The sequence below is a fragment of the Hypomesus nipponensis genome, chromosome 9 (genome assembly GCF_054491055.1).
Source record: "Hypomesus nipponensis isolate SF chromosome 9, ASM5449105v1, whole genome shotgun sequence".
Lineage (NCBI taxonomy): Eukaryota > Metazoa > Chordata > Actinopteri > Osmeriformes > Osmeridae > Hypomesus > Hypomesus nipponensis.
The window spans coordinates 19,687,175-19,704,355 of NC_140369.1; the positions used below are offsets into that span (position 1 = coordinate 19,687,175).

Sequence of the window (17,181 nt, forward strand, 5' to 3'; positions counted from 1 at the left end):
ACAGCCGCCTGAGCACAGGCGTTGATGTAATGTATATTTGTGCTTACTCTTTTTTTACGTGGACACAAAATAAGGTGCAAGTGCGGCGAACCCCCAGGGACATTCAACGACGCCACTTCAGACAGTTTAGTGGGTTGTGAGATCACAATGACTTCAAAGGACGATAGGGGTAAACACGTGTGCCACTCATTCCAGGTTAGCCTTAAACGTTTCCAAACATACATGGTTGCAGATGTACAGCGTCCCCCATACTTTCCTGGCTTGACTCCCCTGTGTATTCTTGTATCTTTAGGGCCTTGGCAATTCATACAGAAATGGTCAAAGGTGAATGAAATATAACTTTGCATGCAAAAACGATTCACCTGCTAACATACAGCATTCAGCAGTAAATTATTTGAATGGGTTGAGCGTCACTCTTAAATCATCCTGTTACACTGATGTTGTATTTGTTCCACAAGTGCAGGAATGACTGCGTGCAACGTCAGAACTAAATCATGTTCTCGTCTGGCTGTATCCACAGTTACTTCCAAAGAATAATTTTCTGAGAAGGCCTCGTCTATTACTCCAGCTCCAGCGCTCATTGAAAATGTTGGATATGGCGTGCGATCAGCAGAGAAAGCTAATTTTTTAGGCTGAATAGCCTAATGTCCCAGGGCTAGGGCGGGCAAGAGGAGGCGGTCTGCGGTCTGGATGCGGGTTAAAGTTTTTCAATAGTCTCTCAAAAGTCAGTGTCCTTTGATCACGCCGCTGCTGGCGCCTAAAAACAACCTAACTTGTCTGCCTATTAAGCAGACTGACAAATCGTGACAGATTGTTTAGACTTAGTAATTAGCAATGCAGAAGCTCTACAGACAGTTAAACACATGAAATCCCATAAACTTTTCACATTTCTAAATAGACCTAGATACGTTTTTAACATGAAGATGATTATGAAAACGGCAGCGGTCCTGCGCAAAATAGAAGGGTATGGTAAGCCCAAGGCTTTCATACCCCTTATGGAGATATACATCGGCTATCTTATATCTGGAGCAGCTTGGAGTTTATAGAGATATACACAGAGAAGACAGGTAAAGTCATTGGTTAAATCTAAGCTGGCTCCACGTTCCTCCTCCCCTTTCACATTTTTTTTTACTTTAATGGATGTAGTCAAAGAGAAAAATCCCAGTGATCCCTCCCCCAAGCCAATAATTACCTCTAAATGATTGCGAAGGTCTGTGTGTTTCAATACGATTAGAGCCCCGCAGCCATCAATAAACATTGCTCAGCAAGAGGTCGAACACATAAAGGAAGGCAGTAAACGTTGCGCAACATTTGAGACCAACTTTTTGTTACAAGTTCGACATTCATAGAGTAAAGTCAGGCTGTTGGTTACACAAAGTGCCTTATTAGTAGTATATACCGTACTGTGTAACTACAAAGCTTCAAAATCCATATTATTTTAATCCTCCCAACGTTCTTTTGGGCATACTAACAGTAAAGTGTCCTTCAAGGCATTGATGGTGTTCGATAAGATGATAACGATTGTACAAAACACTGTAAATTAAGACATGCAATTATATTCATGATTATATAAAATATTACTACACTACTAGCCCTTGTACACATTTTCTACTACTAATAACAATAATACTTGTAATATTAGTAGTAATAGGCTAATCATCATTGTCGTCACCATAATCAACCTGCATCCCAGTGCTGAAATGCAATATATGAAAATGTAATCACTTCATAGTTTGCAATCACTTCCAATTGTTAAAAAGTAATTTAATTGTTTACTTGCGCAGTCAAATAGCTGAGAATGGAACTCGACTGGAATCTCTATGACCAACCCACCTCGCAGCTGATTGGGCAGTTTTGTCCCCTCGCCTGCCTTATAGTCCTGCACTCTACTTTCATCAGGTAAAAATGAGAATGCCATCAAACTAGAAGCACTTCACCAACTTTTCAGGATTGACTCTATGGTATACGTACGAGTGTTTTACCAAATTGAAGGCATACCTGTATGGCCCCAACTATTGCCATGTCAGCTTTATCCGTGGGGTTGAAAACTGAAGACAGTACCACGCGCTCATTTGTCGTCGGGAGAAGCGAGATGCAGACAAGTTTGAGCATGGCAGAGGAGACGGTAAAGCCCAAAGTTGCCATCCTTCCATTCAGCGTCGAAGCGTTGATGGCCGACAGAAAACCGAGCAGAGACTTGTCATCATCAGATGTGTCGGCGGTTGCGGGATCGTCTCATACGCACGGCGCAAGGATGAGCTCGCTTTCAAATTTGGATAACTCAGTGTCCTCTTTGGCCATGGGTTCCCCGTTCTCAGTGGGCGATATAATGAACATTCAAGACGATGCGTTGGTTAAACCCGAGAGCCCAGAAAGCAAGGACAGGAACTCTTGGATGCAGAGTCCTCGTTTTTCTCCCACTCCTCCACGTAAGTTTAGCTGTTTTAGCCAGGAGTGTCTGCGTGCGTAAACATAATCTTGAGGGTGAATTACGTGTCTGGTTAAAGAAGCAGTATGCTTTTTCTCTTTATAAAACGACTAACCATGTTATGCCATTCAAGGCTATTGAAAATAACGACAACTGTTTAATTTGTCTAGTTTTACATCAATCCTAAATAATTAGCCTACTTTATCTATGTAGCCTAGATATGTATGTTGTGGTCATGACGGGATGTTTGCCATAGAGATGAGATTTTCATGACATTGTCTCTGTCACAGGGAGGTTAAGTCCCCCCGCCTGTCCACTGAGAAAACATAAGACGAACAGAAAGCCTCGGACACCTTTTACAACGTCCCAACTATTAGCTCTGGAGAGAAAGTTCCGCCAGAAGCAGTATCTCTCCATCGCTGAACGCGCTGAGTTCTCAAGCTCGCTTAACCTGACAGAAACTCAGGTTAAAATATGGTTCCAAAACAGGAGAGCTAAAGCCAAGAGACTACAGGAGGCAGAACTGGAAAAACTGAAAATGGCAGCCAAGCCTATGCTGCCTCCGGCGTTCGGGATTTCCTTTCCGGTCGGTGCGCACGTCCCCGCGTCCTATGGAGGATCTCATCCGTTTCAGAGGCACTCCCTGCCGGTTTCTCCCGTGGGACTGTACGCTGCTCATGTCGGATACAGCATGTATCACCTGGCCTGATGTGCTAGAAGGACTTTAGTGCCATATTGACTCTCAAGTGCTTCGATATTGCCTACATCGCCAAAAAGTTCCCAGTAGTGAAAAACTGCAATTTCTCATATTACGACATGACTGGATAGTCATTAAGACAACGTTGTAGACGAGATATCTGCTACAGTGTATCGAAGATAGATCTACTTTGCATTGGTTGCAATAATTATTGCCACACTAGCTGCAAGAGTCACTTCACTTGTGCCAGTCCCAGACGTTTACGCACAAGCTTGGCGTTTTCCACAAACAAACATAAATCCCACAGGTAGGTTGGGCGCATTACTTTCGTGGACTATTGTCAATCCACAAATAAAGGATAAGCCAGACGCTATATCGTCAATTTGCATTAATGTCAATGCGTAACATAATGGGTTACATAATCCAATGCCAATGAAAGCTCTTTGCTAATTTTGGAGGACCACAGCATTTTTATTATAACAGCACTGTCTGTTGTTTGAATGATTCCCTTCGGAAGGGATTTGTGTACTGTAAGATAATGTATATTAGAAAAATATCCTCATTTATAATATGAATATATTTGTGACATAAATTAACAATAAATTGATTATTCATTTTAAAAAGCTGGTTGTTTGTGTTGACTGCGCTTCGAAAAACGTTAAGTTCATGTTAAAGTACCACTAGAGATTTATAATTTCAAAGTTTCTATGGTTTTTTGAAGCAATCAGTTATACTAATAAGGATTTAAATTGAAATACAGATACTGTGGTATCATCAGTAAAGTCTTAATTTCTCACAAAATGATAGACTTCAAGTTAACTTGTCAGGCATTGGCCTATGCTTGATATGTGTCAGCCTAGTGATTTTCCTATTTCAGTGTTAATTGACAAGATAATATCTTGTCAATTAAAATGATAAGACATGTTATTTTTTATGTAAACAATTATATTAGCCTAATGCCATTTTAGACCTGTTTAACTATTTGAACGTTGACGTTTGAAAATAAACCCATAACCATTCAATGAAAGCTCTTGAAGCTATATCAATAGGCTACCTTGTTGTCATTATCCTAAAATAGGCCTGTTGTTGCCTGTTTAAAGGCCGTAACCACATTTTTATGGTAGCGTTAAGGAGCACCACTTTTTAACATTCCAGTGTTGGACTAAGTATTATAGCCCTACATTGTGAATCAAACCTGTCAAGTGTAATTTTTTTGAGGAATATACGGAATGTATTTCTACAGCTGTTGCCCATTGCTTTGAAATAACGCACCAAGATTTTGTTGGCGCCAGGAGAGCTCAGGGAGGGGGTGGGGGGGGGACAGACGACGACGACACAGACATCGACAACCGTCTGTTAGACCTCAAAACAGTCCAGTAAATTAGAGATAGTTTTTAGGACTATTACCAGTAAACGACTTAAGGGAATGTCGTTATTAGCCTACCTAAAATACCTAGGTGACACCAAGCCTACATCATTGAGACTCCAATTGCTAGCAGTCGTGTGTCCTTCACACATGAATATTGGCTTCTTGACATTGCTAAGCAGAGAGAAACGATTTGGCAACGTAATAAACATTCACATTTGCTGACATAAGCTAAGCCTCAAATAACTAGGAAATGAATATGGGAAAATTACAAGGCTAGTCCATTGTAGGTTTGGAGCTTCTCTTGTGACGTTACAACCATTCAGGCAGGGGTTAAATTGGAGTAAAATAATTGCTATAATGAGCAAAGGCAATCTGCCGCAGACGAATGCCGGCTCCAGCCAGGCTATAGCTTCAGGCGAGGCGGAACTTTTATCATTCCTAAAATGTCAACGGGGGACTGGGACGTGCAACAGTTTTCTTCTCTGCTTTCATTTCCTTTCAGTGCAAATCTCCCCATTCAAATGCAGTTATCGTAAACAGGGGCAATGGGTAAACAGCAATAGAACGAAACTTTGATGCGGTTGTTTATGACAGTAGCCTCCATTGGGCCTATCCAGTCATTTTCAACGAAAATGTTCTCTGTCAACATTTTTTTTTGACATTCTGACAGCTTAAGTAATAGGCATCACTTAATTCCAGGAGGCATCAATTCAATAAATAGACTAATTGAAAATAAGTTGAAAATCCCATTTGTCTGAAAGGGAGAAAAAACCTTATTAGCATTAAGGGATGTGTTAGACCTTTCAAAAGAAATGTCTTTCTTTCAAGTTTCCCTCGATCTAGCCTGGAGCCAAACAAAACACTAAACACACTTGTTTATTTAATCTAGAAGATAACAACGGTTTGGCATTGCACAAAACTGTTTAATTGTTTGTCCTTGACAGAGTCAGTCCCCATTACAAGGTGAAGGTGAGGAAATATTTTCTATAGGTCCTAATATGTTACTGTGTAGGCCTAATGTGCTTCTATGTGACATTTTCATTAACTTATTTTATTTAACATAATCATTGCCAATTTAATGAATGTTTACACAACTTGTAATTGTGCTTATTAGAAATAAATGTTGCGTCCTACATGTCAATTTTTCATTTCCAGAGCAGTATAGCCTACATTTTCATGAAAGCTTTGGCTTGACCAGCGTTTGGATTACTTATATAGCCTAACTAGATAACCCTAACAAGAGTAAGTTTATAGTCATCCATGTAGTCTACACTGATGGGGAACAAGTAAAAATATTTATACATTGCAAAAAACAATATAGGCATAGAAAAAACGATTTATTAATTGTTAATTACTTTGCAATTGCAACATTAAAAAAGTATTTGTCAATTGCTATGTTAGTGTTGTAGGCTAGTTTTTGTAAGGCCTTCACACAGGCCTATAGCCTATTGGCTGGCATTTGCTTTAAACAGCCAAATAGGCCAGTCAATACCACAGACACCCCAGTCCAAGCATGGAGATATGTCTTCTAATGCTCTTCAATCTTGGGTCATTTGTTTCATTCCATAGCCATACATTTCTTGTGATCCAAACTAGATCTTCGTTTTGACGTAAGCATGGACCTACAAGGACCATTTACGCATCTTGTATAGTGACCTATACCACATCACCACCTTCTGTTGAAAGTGGGAGCAGCATTTAACCGTTTAACCAGTTTCCTCTGGCTGTATAGTGCAGAACTGTCGTCACATTTTATATGATGCTGGGGATTAGTTTTTTTTTACAATAATAGGCTATAATACACAAATTGCTGACATATTAACAACTATTTAATGAAAAAAAATTATGTGCCCTCTTAAAAAATGTGTGTTGAGAACAATGTTCTCAACAGCTCTTCAAATGTCCCTGAAAGACAACTTTTTAATCGGCCTCTGGTAGTTAATTGCGCTGCTCTATAGGCTATGCAAGACAGAAATTGTGACAGAACGAGATAACTAATGGAAGATGGCAGGTTAATTAGTCTACTTTGTGCTTGTTGCAAAGCACTGCCACCATTTATTCAGTAATTGATAATGAGCAAATTGATTCATTAAGATTAAAAGTTGAGGATTTAGCTTTAAAAGTTATTACTTGTATTATCAGCCTAATTAGCCCAAAGTAGTGTATAGTAATTTGTTATTGATTTCAACCCCTAATGCTTTCAATCACTGCATCATGCAATGCAAATTCTGTAAGTAAAACACACACACATGCATGTAAGGTTTTTGAACTTGACATCCAATGTTGAGAGTTCTATGGGCATGGACATCCCATGTAACTTTACTACAATATTTTAATGTCAGGAATGTCACTTAGCACTTGTCGGCTCTTTGTATAAAATTATGACATAAAAATTACCTATAGAATCAAGCTGATTCTTTGTTCCCCCGCGTTGCTAAATAATATAGCTCATGGCAATTAACTGATATAGCCTAGGCTAGTTGACACAGGCCACTCCAGCTAGCTTTTCTTGTTGGAGGGGGTGGCACCTTGTTCAAATTGATGGAAGAAATGGTGCTTACTAATCCATTAAACACATTTTAACTATTGTATGGCATACATTTTTGTTAAGTCTGCAGATCTTACTATGAAGAATCCATTAGGCCTTCTGCTTGTTTAATTATAGCCTATTTTATAATGGTGAGCAGCCATCCCTAGAGTTAGAATGATTGATGAGGTCCTACTGGCGAAGTTTTCCTCAATTGAGGCTTTGGTGATCTTACAAGTTAGCACAGTTGTCTGACTACAGCTTTCACATTAAATATTTTTTCCAACTTAAGCAAGAAGGCACATTCAGGGACAACAGGGATCACTGAGCAGAACAGTTGGGATGTAACAGCCCATAGTCCATTGTGGTCATCTTCATTTGGACAGTGAGAAGGCTACAGAACAAACCGTTTAATGTATAGAAAATTAATGGGTGATTAAAAAAAATATGAAGTCAGAATGCTAGATCTATCATTCACACAACTGTCAATTCGTCACAACTGTTTTGAAGGTGACCCTCCTTCAAAATTCAAGCTCCCAGAAGTTTTTGAATTTTTTGGAAATTGTAGTTCTATAAATGACAACTAAAATATTATCTTTACATAGATGTAGGCTAGTTCTGCTATGATTGTAGCATGTAGGCCAAAATTACAAGAATTATTAAATGACATGAACCAGGTCCTTAAACTGCTTAAACTATCCATGCAAATGTTTATCAGACGACTTATATACAAACCAAGGTAAAGCTGCTATGTCAACATAGTTCAGAAAAACAATTGTATCTAAATAGTCCAAACCTTTTTTTTCTTGGTTTCAATTTTTTATTTTTTATTTTCAATTATATTTTTTATGTATAACAATAAGGATATCGCTGTATATGTTTTTTTTATTACTTAGTTCTCTCCAAAGCAACGTAGTAGACTACCACAACGATCCATTAAGTTAAATTCAATTTCTTAATAACATACCCATCAGATTAACCATACACACAAAGGAGGTGAACATGATTAGGCTATACTTGGTTTACTACGTTGAAGGTCGTTGAAGGTCATCTATATATGACATATTTAGAATACATTTATAGCAGAAGAAAACTAAAATACTGAGATACCATTCTATTTAATGTTAGCATGTGCATGTAAAATTACACTAAATCAATATAAGTACCCCGTCTTAGCCTACATATTTGACCAAGCACCACCTCCAGTTGAACCTCGCCAAGACAGAACTTCTCATCATCCCAGCCAAACCCTCCATCTCCAACGATCTCTCAATTACCCTGGGATCTGCAACGTTGACTCCTTCATCCTCTGCCAGGAACCTCAGGGTTACCATGGATGACAAGCTCACCCTCACGGCCCACATTGCTGCAGTCTCCCGGTCGCGTAGATTCACCCTCTACAACATCCGGAAGATCAGGAGGTACCTGTCTGAGCATTCCACCCAGCTGCTAGTCCGAGCACTTGTCCTCTCCAAGTTGAACTACTGCAAGTAGTTTCTTGCTGGTCTCCCAGCATGTGCAACCCACCCTCTCCAGAGGATTCAGACCACAGCAACCCGCCTGATCTTCAAACTACCCAGACGTGCCTATGTTACCCAGCTCTTCATCTCGCTCCACTGGCTACCCATCACGGCACGCATCAGATTCAAGATCCTGACCTTCCGAGCGGTGAACGGGACTGCAACATCCAGTCTCTTGTCCAGCCTTACACCCACCACCTACGGTCTTCTTCGGACAACCGTCTGGTGGTCCCACCTCTCAAGAGCACCCACTCCCAACCCAAGTTCTACTCCTGACTGGCCCCCCAATGGTGGAATCATCTCCCCACCTCCATCAGAGATACTGATTGTCTCTCCACCTTCAAGAAAAGGCTTAAGACACACTTGTTCCAGGAGTACAATGGTACTTAAGAAAGATTTGTTGGATCATATGTTTATTTGTTCTTAATGATCTTTGACTGGGTAAATAAAGGTGTGCACTAAAATAAATAATTATAAATATTTCCTCCAGGAATACAATGACACTTATTGAGGGATTTGCTGCACTTGTTGGTTAGTTGTAACTGATTTGACTGATTGTACTCACTGTGAATTATATTATTGTTGATTGCTTTCCTCCAGGTACACTCTAGCACTTTCGAGGATCATGTTGTTAATTGAAATGTGTAACTACATGTTCTTCGGGCTCCATCCATTGGCACTTATTTGCTTTTCACAATGTATGCTTCATGTTTTGGCTGCCAGCAAGGTTTTTGGAGCAATCTTGTTGTCTATGATCATTGACCTATGCACCTTTTGTAAAGCTCTCTCTTGTAAGTCGCTTTGGATAAAAGTATCAGCTAAATGACTAAATGTAAAATGTATGTAATATTTCAGTGTCTGTATCGTCATATGGTGTGACACTAGTACACAAAGTGTGCTCACAAACCTTGTGGACTAGGAAAGTAATAACACATTTTAGGTACATATTTTGTGAACAAATCAGTTTTATTTGTTTTAAAACAATATAATGTTGAAAATGTGATGGAAGGTTATCTGAAACAATTGCTATTATAAAGATAAATTGTGCTTTTGCAAAGCAGAGAATGATTTACACCCTTTGGTTAAATTGAGCATTCTTTAAGTGCAATGTCACATAACATATAATAAAATAAAAAATATCACACCCTCTGATAATTAGTGTTGTGTTTGCTTTTTGACAGAGCCACACCAAATAAAACTTAGATGGTGCAATCCTTCAGCCCAGTACTAATTATTAATCATGCCGCAACTTCGCAGTAAGATTAATAACAATTTAACTATAGATCTAAGAACAGTCATAGGCTTACAGTTACGAAGGAATTAAACAAATGTAAACAAAGTTGCATGATTCTCTAACGAAACCTCCTTGATTATTCAGACATATGAAACATAGCCTACCTTTTTACATACTTTAGATTTGTGTGTTGGCAGTCATCATTAGCATCATTGTGAACATGGCCCACTTGACTAATTATATGCATTTGTATGTATGAGGTTGTTTCTGAGACATGGGTGTACACAAGTGAAATTTGTGATGTTAAAGCTTCTGGAAAATGTGATTTGATAAAAGCTATTTCGACATATCCTAATTAAATAACAAATTAACTGCAAATGATTGACATTATGAAAAAAATGTACACATTTTAAATGTTGTCACACATGTATTTACCACAACTTTCAAGTAGAGGGCAGACCAGGACAATACAAAATAAGTTTAAAAGACATTCCTAAAAATGTGTCTTTAATCATAACTGCATTTGAACTTTACATTAGGGAAGACATCCATGTAGAGAATATAGAATGTTTTGTTCTGAAGCACATATATCTAAACATTTCATTTTAAGAGATAAACACAGGAACAATCAAACAAAAGGGCCCATGATAGTAAATGATGAACCAACAGCACCATGGCATGAGGTTGGAGTGGAATTGTTCCATCTTAAAGGAAAGGACTACTTAGTAGTCATTGATTTTTACTCAAACTTCCCTGGTACTGCTATAAAGTACCTCCTCAAGTTGTGTCATAATCAGTCTTTCCCAGACATGGCATACCACACAAATGAGTTACAATGGACCATGCTTTAGTAGCAGAGATTGGCAAGACAAGACTTTGCAGAACCTTATGACTTATGTCTTATTAAGCATGTGACATTTAGGAGTGATTGTGCTTTTTCAGTTGCAGCCCCCAAACTCTGGAATGATTTGCCTCAACATGTTAGGCTATCCCCTACACTGCATGTTTCTAAATCCCATTTTAAGGTTCCTTTAATTCTTTGATCAACACAGTATGATAGTTGCCTTTCTTTGTCTTTTTTAATTGTGTCTGTAATTATGTTGTTTTATGGCTTTTGCTACTCCGACTGTACAGCACCTTGGTCAGTTGCGCAGTCTTCTAAAAACATGAGAGGTCAGTGAAGCCCACATTGGATCTAAGTCACTCTCTTCCTCTCCTGCAAATTGCAACACAGACTCATGTATTGAATCTCACACCAATACAGATATTTCAGATGACAGTGTACTGAAAAGATTTGCAAGAACAATCAGAAAGTCTGACAGATTGAACTTGTAAAAGTTGACTTGTTTATTAATTATGTGCATGTTTGAGTTGCAATGATGAGTTTATGAGGTTATTCTTTATTTACCGAGGTGAAATCACTTTATATTCGAGATTCAACAGACATTCATATTCGTACCTCCGTTCAGGCTCCACGCCATATTTAGGGATCGGGGTAAAAGAGTCCGAATGTTTCTTCAATATCTTTGTCAAAATTGACCATAGAAACTTTAAACTTGTTGAACATTATTCTACTATTGACTGACCAATTTGTCCAACCTTTGGTTTGGTGATAATGTTGATTATTGAATAACCCATAGATAAAAACACACATTTTCCAGTATTTCATCAATATCTTTGTCAAAAATGACAACAGAAACTTCAAGCTTGTTTCACATTCTTCTACGACTATCTGAACAAGTTGTCCGAGCTTTGGTTTGGTGATACTGACGATTGTTGATTAACCAGAGCCTTAGCCAATAAATCAATAAAAACACAAATGTTCCAGTATTTCCTCAATATCTTTGTCAAAAATGACCACAGAAACTTCAGACCTGTTTCACATTCTTCTAATACTAGCTGACCAAGTTGTCAAATACTGGAAAATGTGTGTTTTTATTGATTTATTGGCTATGAGTTAATCAATGGGCTGGCAGCCAGGCTAACATATATTAGCAGGTCGACTGAAATCCTTCTCATACATTCCCGTAGCGCAACAGTGCATTTTCCTGTTGAAGCTCAGCTTCCATCATTGGGTAGCCTGGCTGCCAGCCCAACTTCGCCCCGCCCACAAAAAAATTGGGTTGGGAAGTTGGATCTGGAGGGTCTCGTATTGGGAACAACTATATAAAACCAGGATCTGGGCGGACCAATGAAATTGCCAGGGCGGGCTTTATACGATGATGGACAGATGATCAACAGTAACTAATCAACAACGTCACAAAAGAGCCCTTGGGTTGAATTACAACATATTACGTTGCTCTGATTGGTTGTAGCTCTATCCAATTAAGCAAAGAGGCATTTGTTTTACGAGTTCGGTTGAAACACGCCCCATAGTCACAGCCCAACGGAGAGTTTTCAGACTCATATTCTGACTAGAATTATAAGTATGACAACGTCAGGCTAATCATTGGGGCTGCTTTGAACAGTTTTTTTTCAGTGCCTCGAGACTATACGGTCCAGTGACGTGTGGTGAGGTTCCTGGCTGGGGAGGGACTGACACTTTCAAAGTCAGATTTACATATGAATTCAACAGAGCAGCATCAATTCACCATTCAACTGGCTGCTTGACTTGACTAATGTGATTCATATCCCATATCAGCATTCTTTACACACACATATTTGGCCAAAGAAAAGCGTTAAATTTATAGAGGCTCAGCATCCCTAATTCCCACATTTCCTCCTACGAGTTTAATATAGTTTTGTTATATAATTCTTTCATGCATTCATTCATTCATACTGTAGGCTAGTGTCGTAGGGGTTAACTAGCCAGTGAACTAACCAAGTAAATGGAAAATGTTCATGATGTAGGACAAAAATGAGCTTCCCCTCTTTGAAAGACCAGCAGCCGCCACTGCTGCAATTGCACATGTATTTGCCGGTGTTCATGTCAGGTGTAGGCTAACTACACGCGTTAATTAACGCGTACATCATGTTACTTTCGCCTGCACATTGAAGTCTGCAGCCGCTTATTAAACAGCTGCATGTGCTTCCTTTCTAATAAAAAGTAACTCGTAAAACTTGGTATTTCTAACCCAATCGACACGTGAAAAAAATCAACCAGCTGCCGAAACAATCGCTGCAGAGCGCAAGCCTGTGTGACCGTCCAATTCGATAACATCGGCGCCAAAAGTAAAAAGGCTGCGCTTCCAGGCGTTTCGCAGATATTGCCGGCGCTTTGTAGCCAGTGTTTCCCAGGCGTAACGCGCCACAGACGTGTCCGGTGTGAAAAGGGGGCAAGAAATGTCAGAATTTTTGCAATTGACTGTCATTGCCCCCTCCACCCATCCCCCCAAAAGTGAGTGGACTGTTTCTCATTCAAACCTTTTCTTCATCATCATCAATAGGCCCTGTCACAAATTGGACAAACGCTGCCAACACAACTCCAAATTGCTCCAAAAGTAAAGCAATAGCTCTTAGTAGGCCTACAATGCCTAATATGCAGTGGCGGTTCTAGACACATTTTGTTGGGGGGGCAGTGTTTAATCAGAGGGGCACATTAAAAAACGGAAACAAATGATATTTAAACATTAAGGGCCTCATTTACTAACATTGCGACCGCAGCTTAATCTGCGCCTTTGCCCAACCGCAAATAGCGGACGGTGTATTTCCACATTTTGCGTGGTATTTATCAAACCAGATCCTCGTCGGGCAATAAGTGCCCATTAGTGTTGATTAGCACGCCGTTAAAAGACGGGAAAAATCAAGATGGGTAATTCGAGGAAAAGAAATTAGTGAACAGGAGCTACACCGACTTTCCCTTATACCCTCCCAGCAGCGGTAATCTGCGTTTTTACTTTAAAGTGCGCTGCCTTTGTAAATACGGTGTTATGTCTTTACCTGCTGTTTCATGACTGAAATGGGCGCAATCCTCTTAGTAAATGAGGCCCTCAATACCTTAATTTTGCTTTACATTAAAATCATACAAACGGTTCTGGCTTCCAGCTCCTCAGCTCTCTCAATACCTTGAATGAATGAAAACCTTTATTGCCCCGAGGGGAATTTGTTCTGCACCAAGAACTGGAAAACAGATACATTCAAAACTGCACAGGATAGTACAGTGGAAATAACTTAATTATTAAAAAGCACAGCGAGACAAAAATATACGTTTCTGTCACTTGTTTATTCACTGGGGCAAAAAAGTCTGCAATGTCCCTTCCTCGGTTCATGATGACTACTAGAGGAAGGAAAAAAAACAGTCCGCTCAGGGGGGCCAGAGGGGGGGCCAGAGACATTTTTACAGGGGCACTGGCCCCTGTAGGCCCCCGCGTAGAACCGTCCCTGCTAATATGATCAAAGTATTCTTTACGAAACAAGCTAGCCTCACTGAAGATTAAAACATTGTAGGCTAATATAAAATATAGCCTATTATAATCTACATTTAGTCATTTAGGTCTATGTGATTAAGCATAAATGTAATCAACAATGAATATACAGTGAACATTGTGCAGACTAGATAGTTCCGTATCTATTAATATTGTAAAACATAAGTCTTTGACGGACATGGCCTACATGCATGTTTACTTTGCCCAAGCACAGCATTCCATATAACTAATGCAGGCCTGTAGCCAGCCTACTGGAAGGGGGAAGGAAGAGGGGGGGGTTCAAAAGTGGGCCTTTTTGCATAGTTTACCCAAATGTATTACCAAACTTTTCTTTAAAACCTGTTCAGTCGTGCCAAAGGTTACAGAAACATAAATGAGGCATGCAGACTTGTGGTGAAAAATTGACCCATAAGTGAGTTTCACAAACATTTGTTATTGGTTTATTATTGTAAGCCTTTCATCGGAATGGTTGGTATTCAGGTAATTTCCTGTGGAGTTTCTCAACTCGGCTGAATAACCACATTACCGTCTACATACGTTGTAACTTGGCCAGTAACACAAGCGGTGTACTGTAGCTTTTAGGTAGATAGAGCATGACATATTTCTTGTGGTCGCTTGGTACTTCTTAACATAGTAGCATATTTCCATGAAGGGGTATAGCCTACATAAGCTACACTGACATTTGTATGTTTATGTGCAGTATTCGTGCCATTTGCTCATCTCTCTTCCAGAAGCTGCAGCCTGTCTTCTCCATAGCGTGGGACACTGTGTCCAGTATCGATTGCCTCACAGTCATCTGTAAAGTACACAAGGTCCTACGGGGGAAATCAAATATCAACCCATAATTATTTTTCAAAGTAAACAGAATATTAAGCTAAAGAGGACACATAGTAACACATAGGCCTACCCGATGACAGACTTTGTTGATGATAGCGTACAAGTTCCGAACTTTGCGCTTTAATAGGACAATTCTGGGGCGTTCTTTGCAGTACTGGGTAGGAAGGTTTTCCACAACATAGAGGAAATCTCGGAGCCTGGGCATGAGGCAGGAATTCTGTGGAAATCAGTAGTGCCACCACAACGGTCAATTATTTGCGTTGTGGAAGATGAATATGAACAATTTTGAACCCCGCGTGACGCGTCTGCATATTAATAAGTTGTTTTTTATCAATCAGACCTTGCCAACTAATTGTAGTCTGTAAGGTAACTTACGTGCACATCAATGAACATCTTGGGTAGAATCTCAACGCAGGTTTTCTGCAAATCCAAGATATATAATAATAATAAATTCAAGTTGTAAATTGTAATAATAGGACTACTGCAACAAAACCTATCGATTCGCCCAATTAGCCTACCGTGCGATGGTAATTGTGTACTTTATCCAGTAGGTCCATTATTTCTTTGCTCAATCCGAGCACTCTGGAGTAGCAAGTTAGCGGCGCACATTCTGTCAACCACATTAAACTAAAGAAACAAATAAAAGTGGCAGTTCCCAGTTTCATGGTCGCAACAGATCGGTGGACAGCCAGTCAGGAGATACGAAGCCCTTTCCAATTGCTGGTAGATAGGCTATATGCCTTTTTTTAAATGAGATTTAAGCAAAAAATAAAAGGTGACGACGTGATATAGCCTACGCAACTGGGAACGAGCTTCAAAGCATTTCAAGAACGCGCGAGGGACTTGACCAGACTTTTTAATCCTTGAACGCACAGATTAAGCAGTTATAAAACATCGAAGTTATTTTGAAAGCAGATCACGAGTTACTATAGATCATTGATGTATTCCCTGCATTTGTAGCCTACCTGCAAATTAGGCTACTGACGGCAAATGCATAACAAAAAAGTTTTCAAATCAAATGTTAACGTGTAAATATGAGAGAACAGAGGCACTATGATAATACATTTGAATTAGACAAAAATGTAAGATTGTCAAACCCGCTGCATGTGACACCTTCAATTTAGACCTTCTTCAACTTGTCTTTGTTTACCTGATAACTTATCAGGTAAACAAAGATTAACTGATAACATTTACATTATCAAACAACTTATCAGTGATAAGTTGTTTGATAATGTAAATGGTGTTTTGTGGTGTGTAACTGATCTGGGAGTAACGAGAAACCCAAACGGCCAATTAGTGCAAGTTGCAAAAGTCAGTTCTAAGCAAAGTGATACCATTTTTAAATCGAGAAACAGTCAGTTGTAAGCAAGTGAAGCAGCCTATCTTAACAACTACACAACATTTACACATACTTAGTTCTACCTTCTCTTTCGATTCTCCCACAGGTGTAGGCCTACATGGAATAGGCCTACTGTGAGTAGTAATTAACAAATGCACAGGGCACTGATGCAGTCTGTAATTAAAATGTTAGTGAAACATACGAATGCAGATGACTTGAACCATAGATTGTGCACAGTTCCCGTGATACAATTGCTGGAAAACATACAGATTGCTGGAATTATAGATTCGATAGATTAGGACACAGTGCCCGCAAGATGTCGGTGACATACATAGATTTCTGGAATTATAGATAGTGCCCGTGATGCAGCTGGTGATGACAGTTCTCAGTTGCTTTGGTTCCTATATGTCACAAATCATAACTAAAATTCTGTGGCATCTCTGAAGTACATGTTCAATTCCACATCTATTCTAGTCACTTATGCACATCATAAAAGCAATTTCTCATTATTTTGAATAAATTGACAATGCCAATTGTATTATAAAAAGTTCACAGGAAATTCAAACTTTGCAGAGTGCCAGATCTCAAGATAATCGTGGGAAACTCACTGCTCTAAAATCCAATTTCTCTAGTAATGCCAGGAATCTCTGTCTGTCTGTGTATTTTTTTGAATGGGATTTTAGGGCAGCGAGTTTCCCACAATTATCTTAACAACCGGGCACTCTGCAAAGTTCATATTTAAGTTTTTAGATACCCTTTAGCCTACTGTTATTTAGAAACTAGTACTGTCAGTTTAACGCGTTATTAACAGCGTTAACGCAAACCCAAATTAACGGCGTCAATTATTTTATCGCGCGATTAACGCT

At 39.4% G+C, this 17,181-nt stretch overlaps 2 protein-coding genes across 2 annotated transcripts; one reads left to right on the forward strand and one right to left on the reverse strand.

Moving 5' to 3' along the window:
* Positions 1–1,913: 1,913 nt before the first annotated feature.
* msx1a (muscle segment homeobox 1a) lies at positions 1,914–3,706 on the forward strand. Its single transcript, XM_084705154.1, has 2 exons — positions 1,914–2,429; positions 2,719–3,706. The coding sequence occupies exons 1-2, from the start codon at positions 2,003–2,005 to the stop codon at positions 3,135–3,137; spliced, it is 846 nt and encodes a 281-aa protein (XP_084561280.1). The 5' UTR covers positions 1,914–2,002; the 3' UTR covers positions 3,138–3,706.
* Positions 3,707–13,916: 10,210 nt separating this feature from the next.
* On the reverse strand, positions 13,917–15,842 carry LOC146273428 (cytokine-like protein 1). Its single transcript, XM_084705527.1, has 4 exons — positions 15,495–15,842; positions 15,352–15,396; positions 15,047–15,193; positions 13,917–14,954 (listed from the first exon to the last, which is right to left on the reverse strand). The coding sequence occupies exons 1-4, from the start codon at positions 15,639–15,641 to the stop codon at positions 14,856–14,858; spliced, it is 438 nt and encodes a 145-aa protein (XP_084561653.1). The 5' UTR covers positions 15,642–15,842; the 3' UTR covers positions 13,917–14,855.
* Between the last annotated feature and the right edge of the window lie 1,339 nt (positions 15,843–17,181).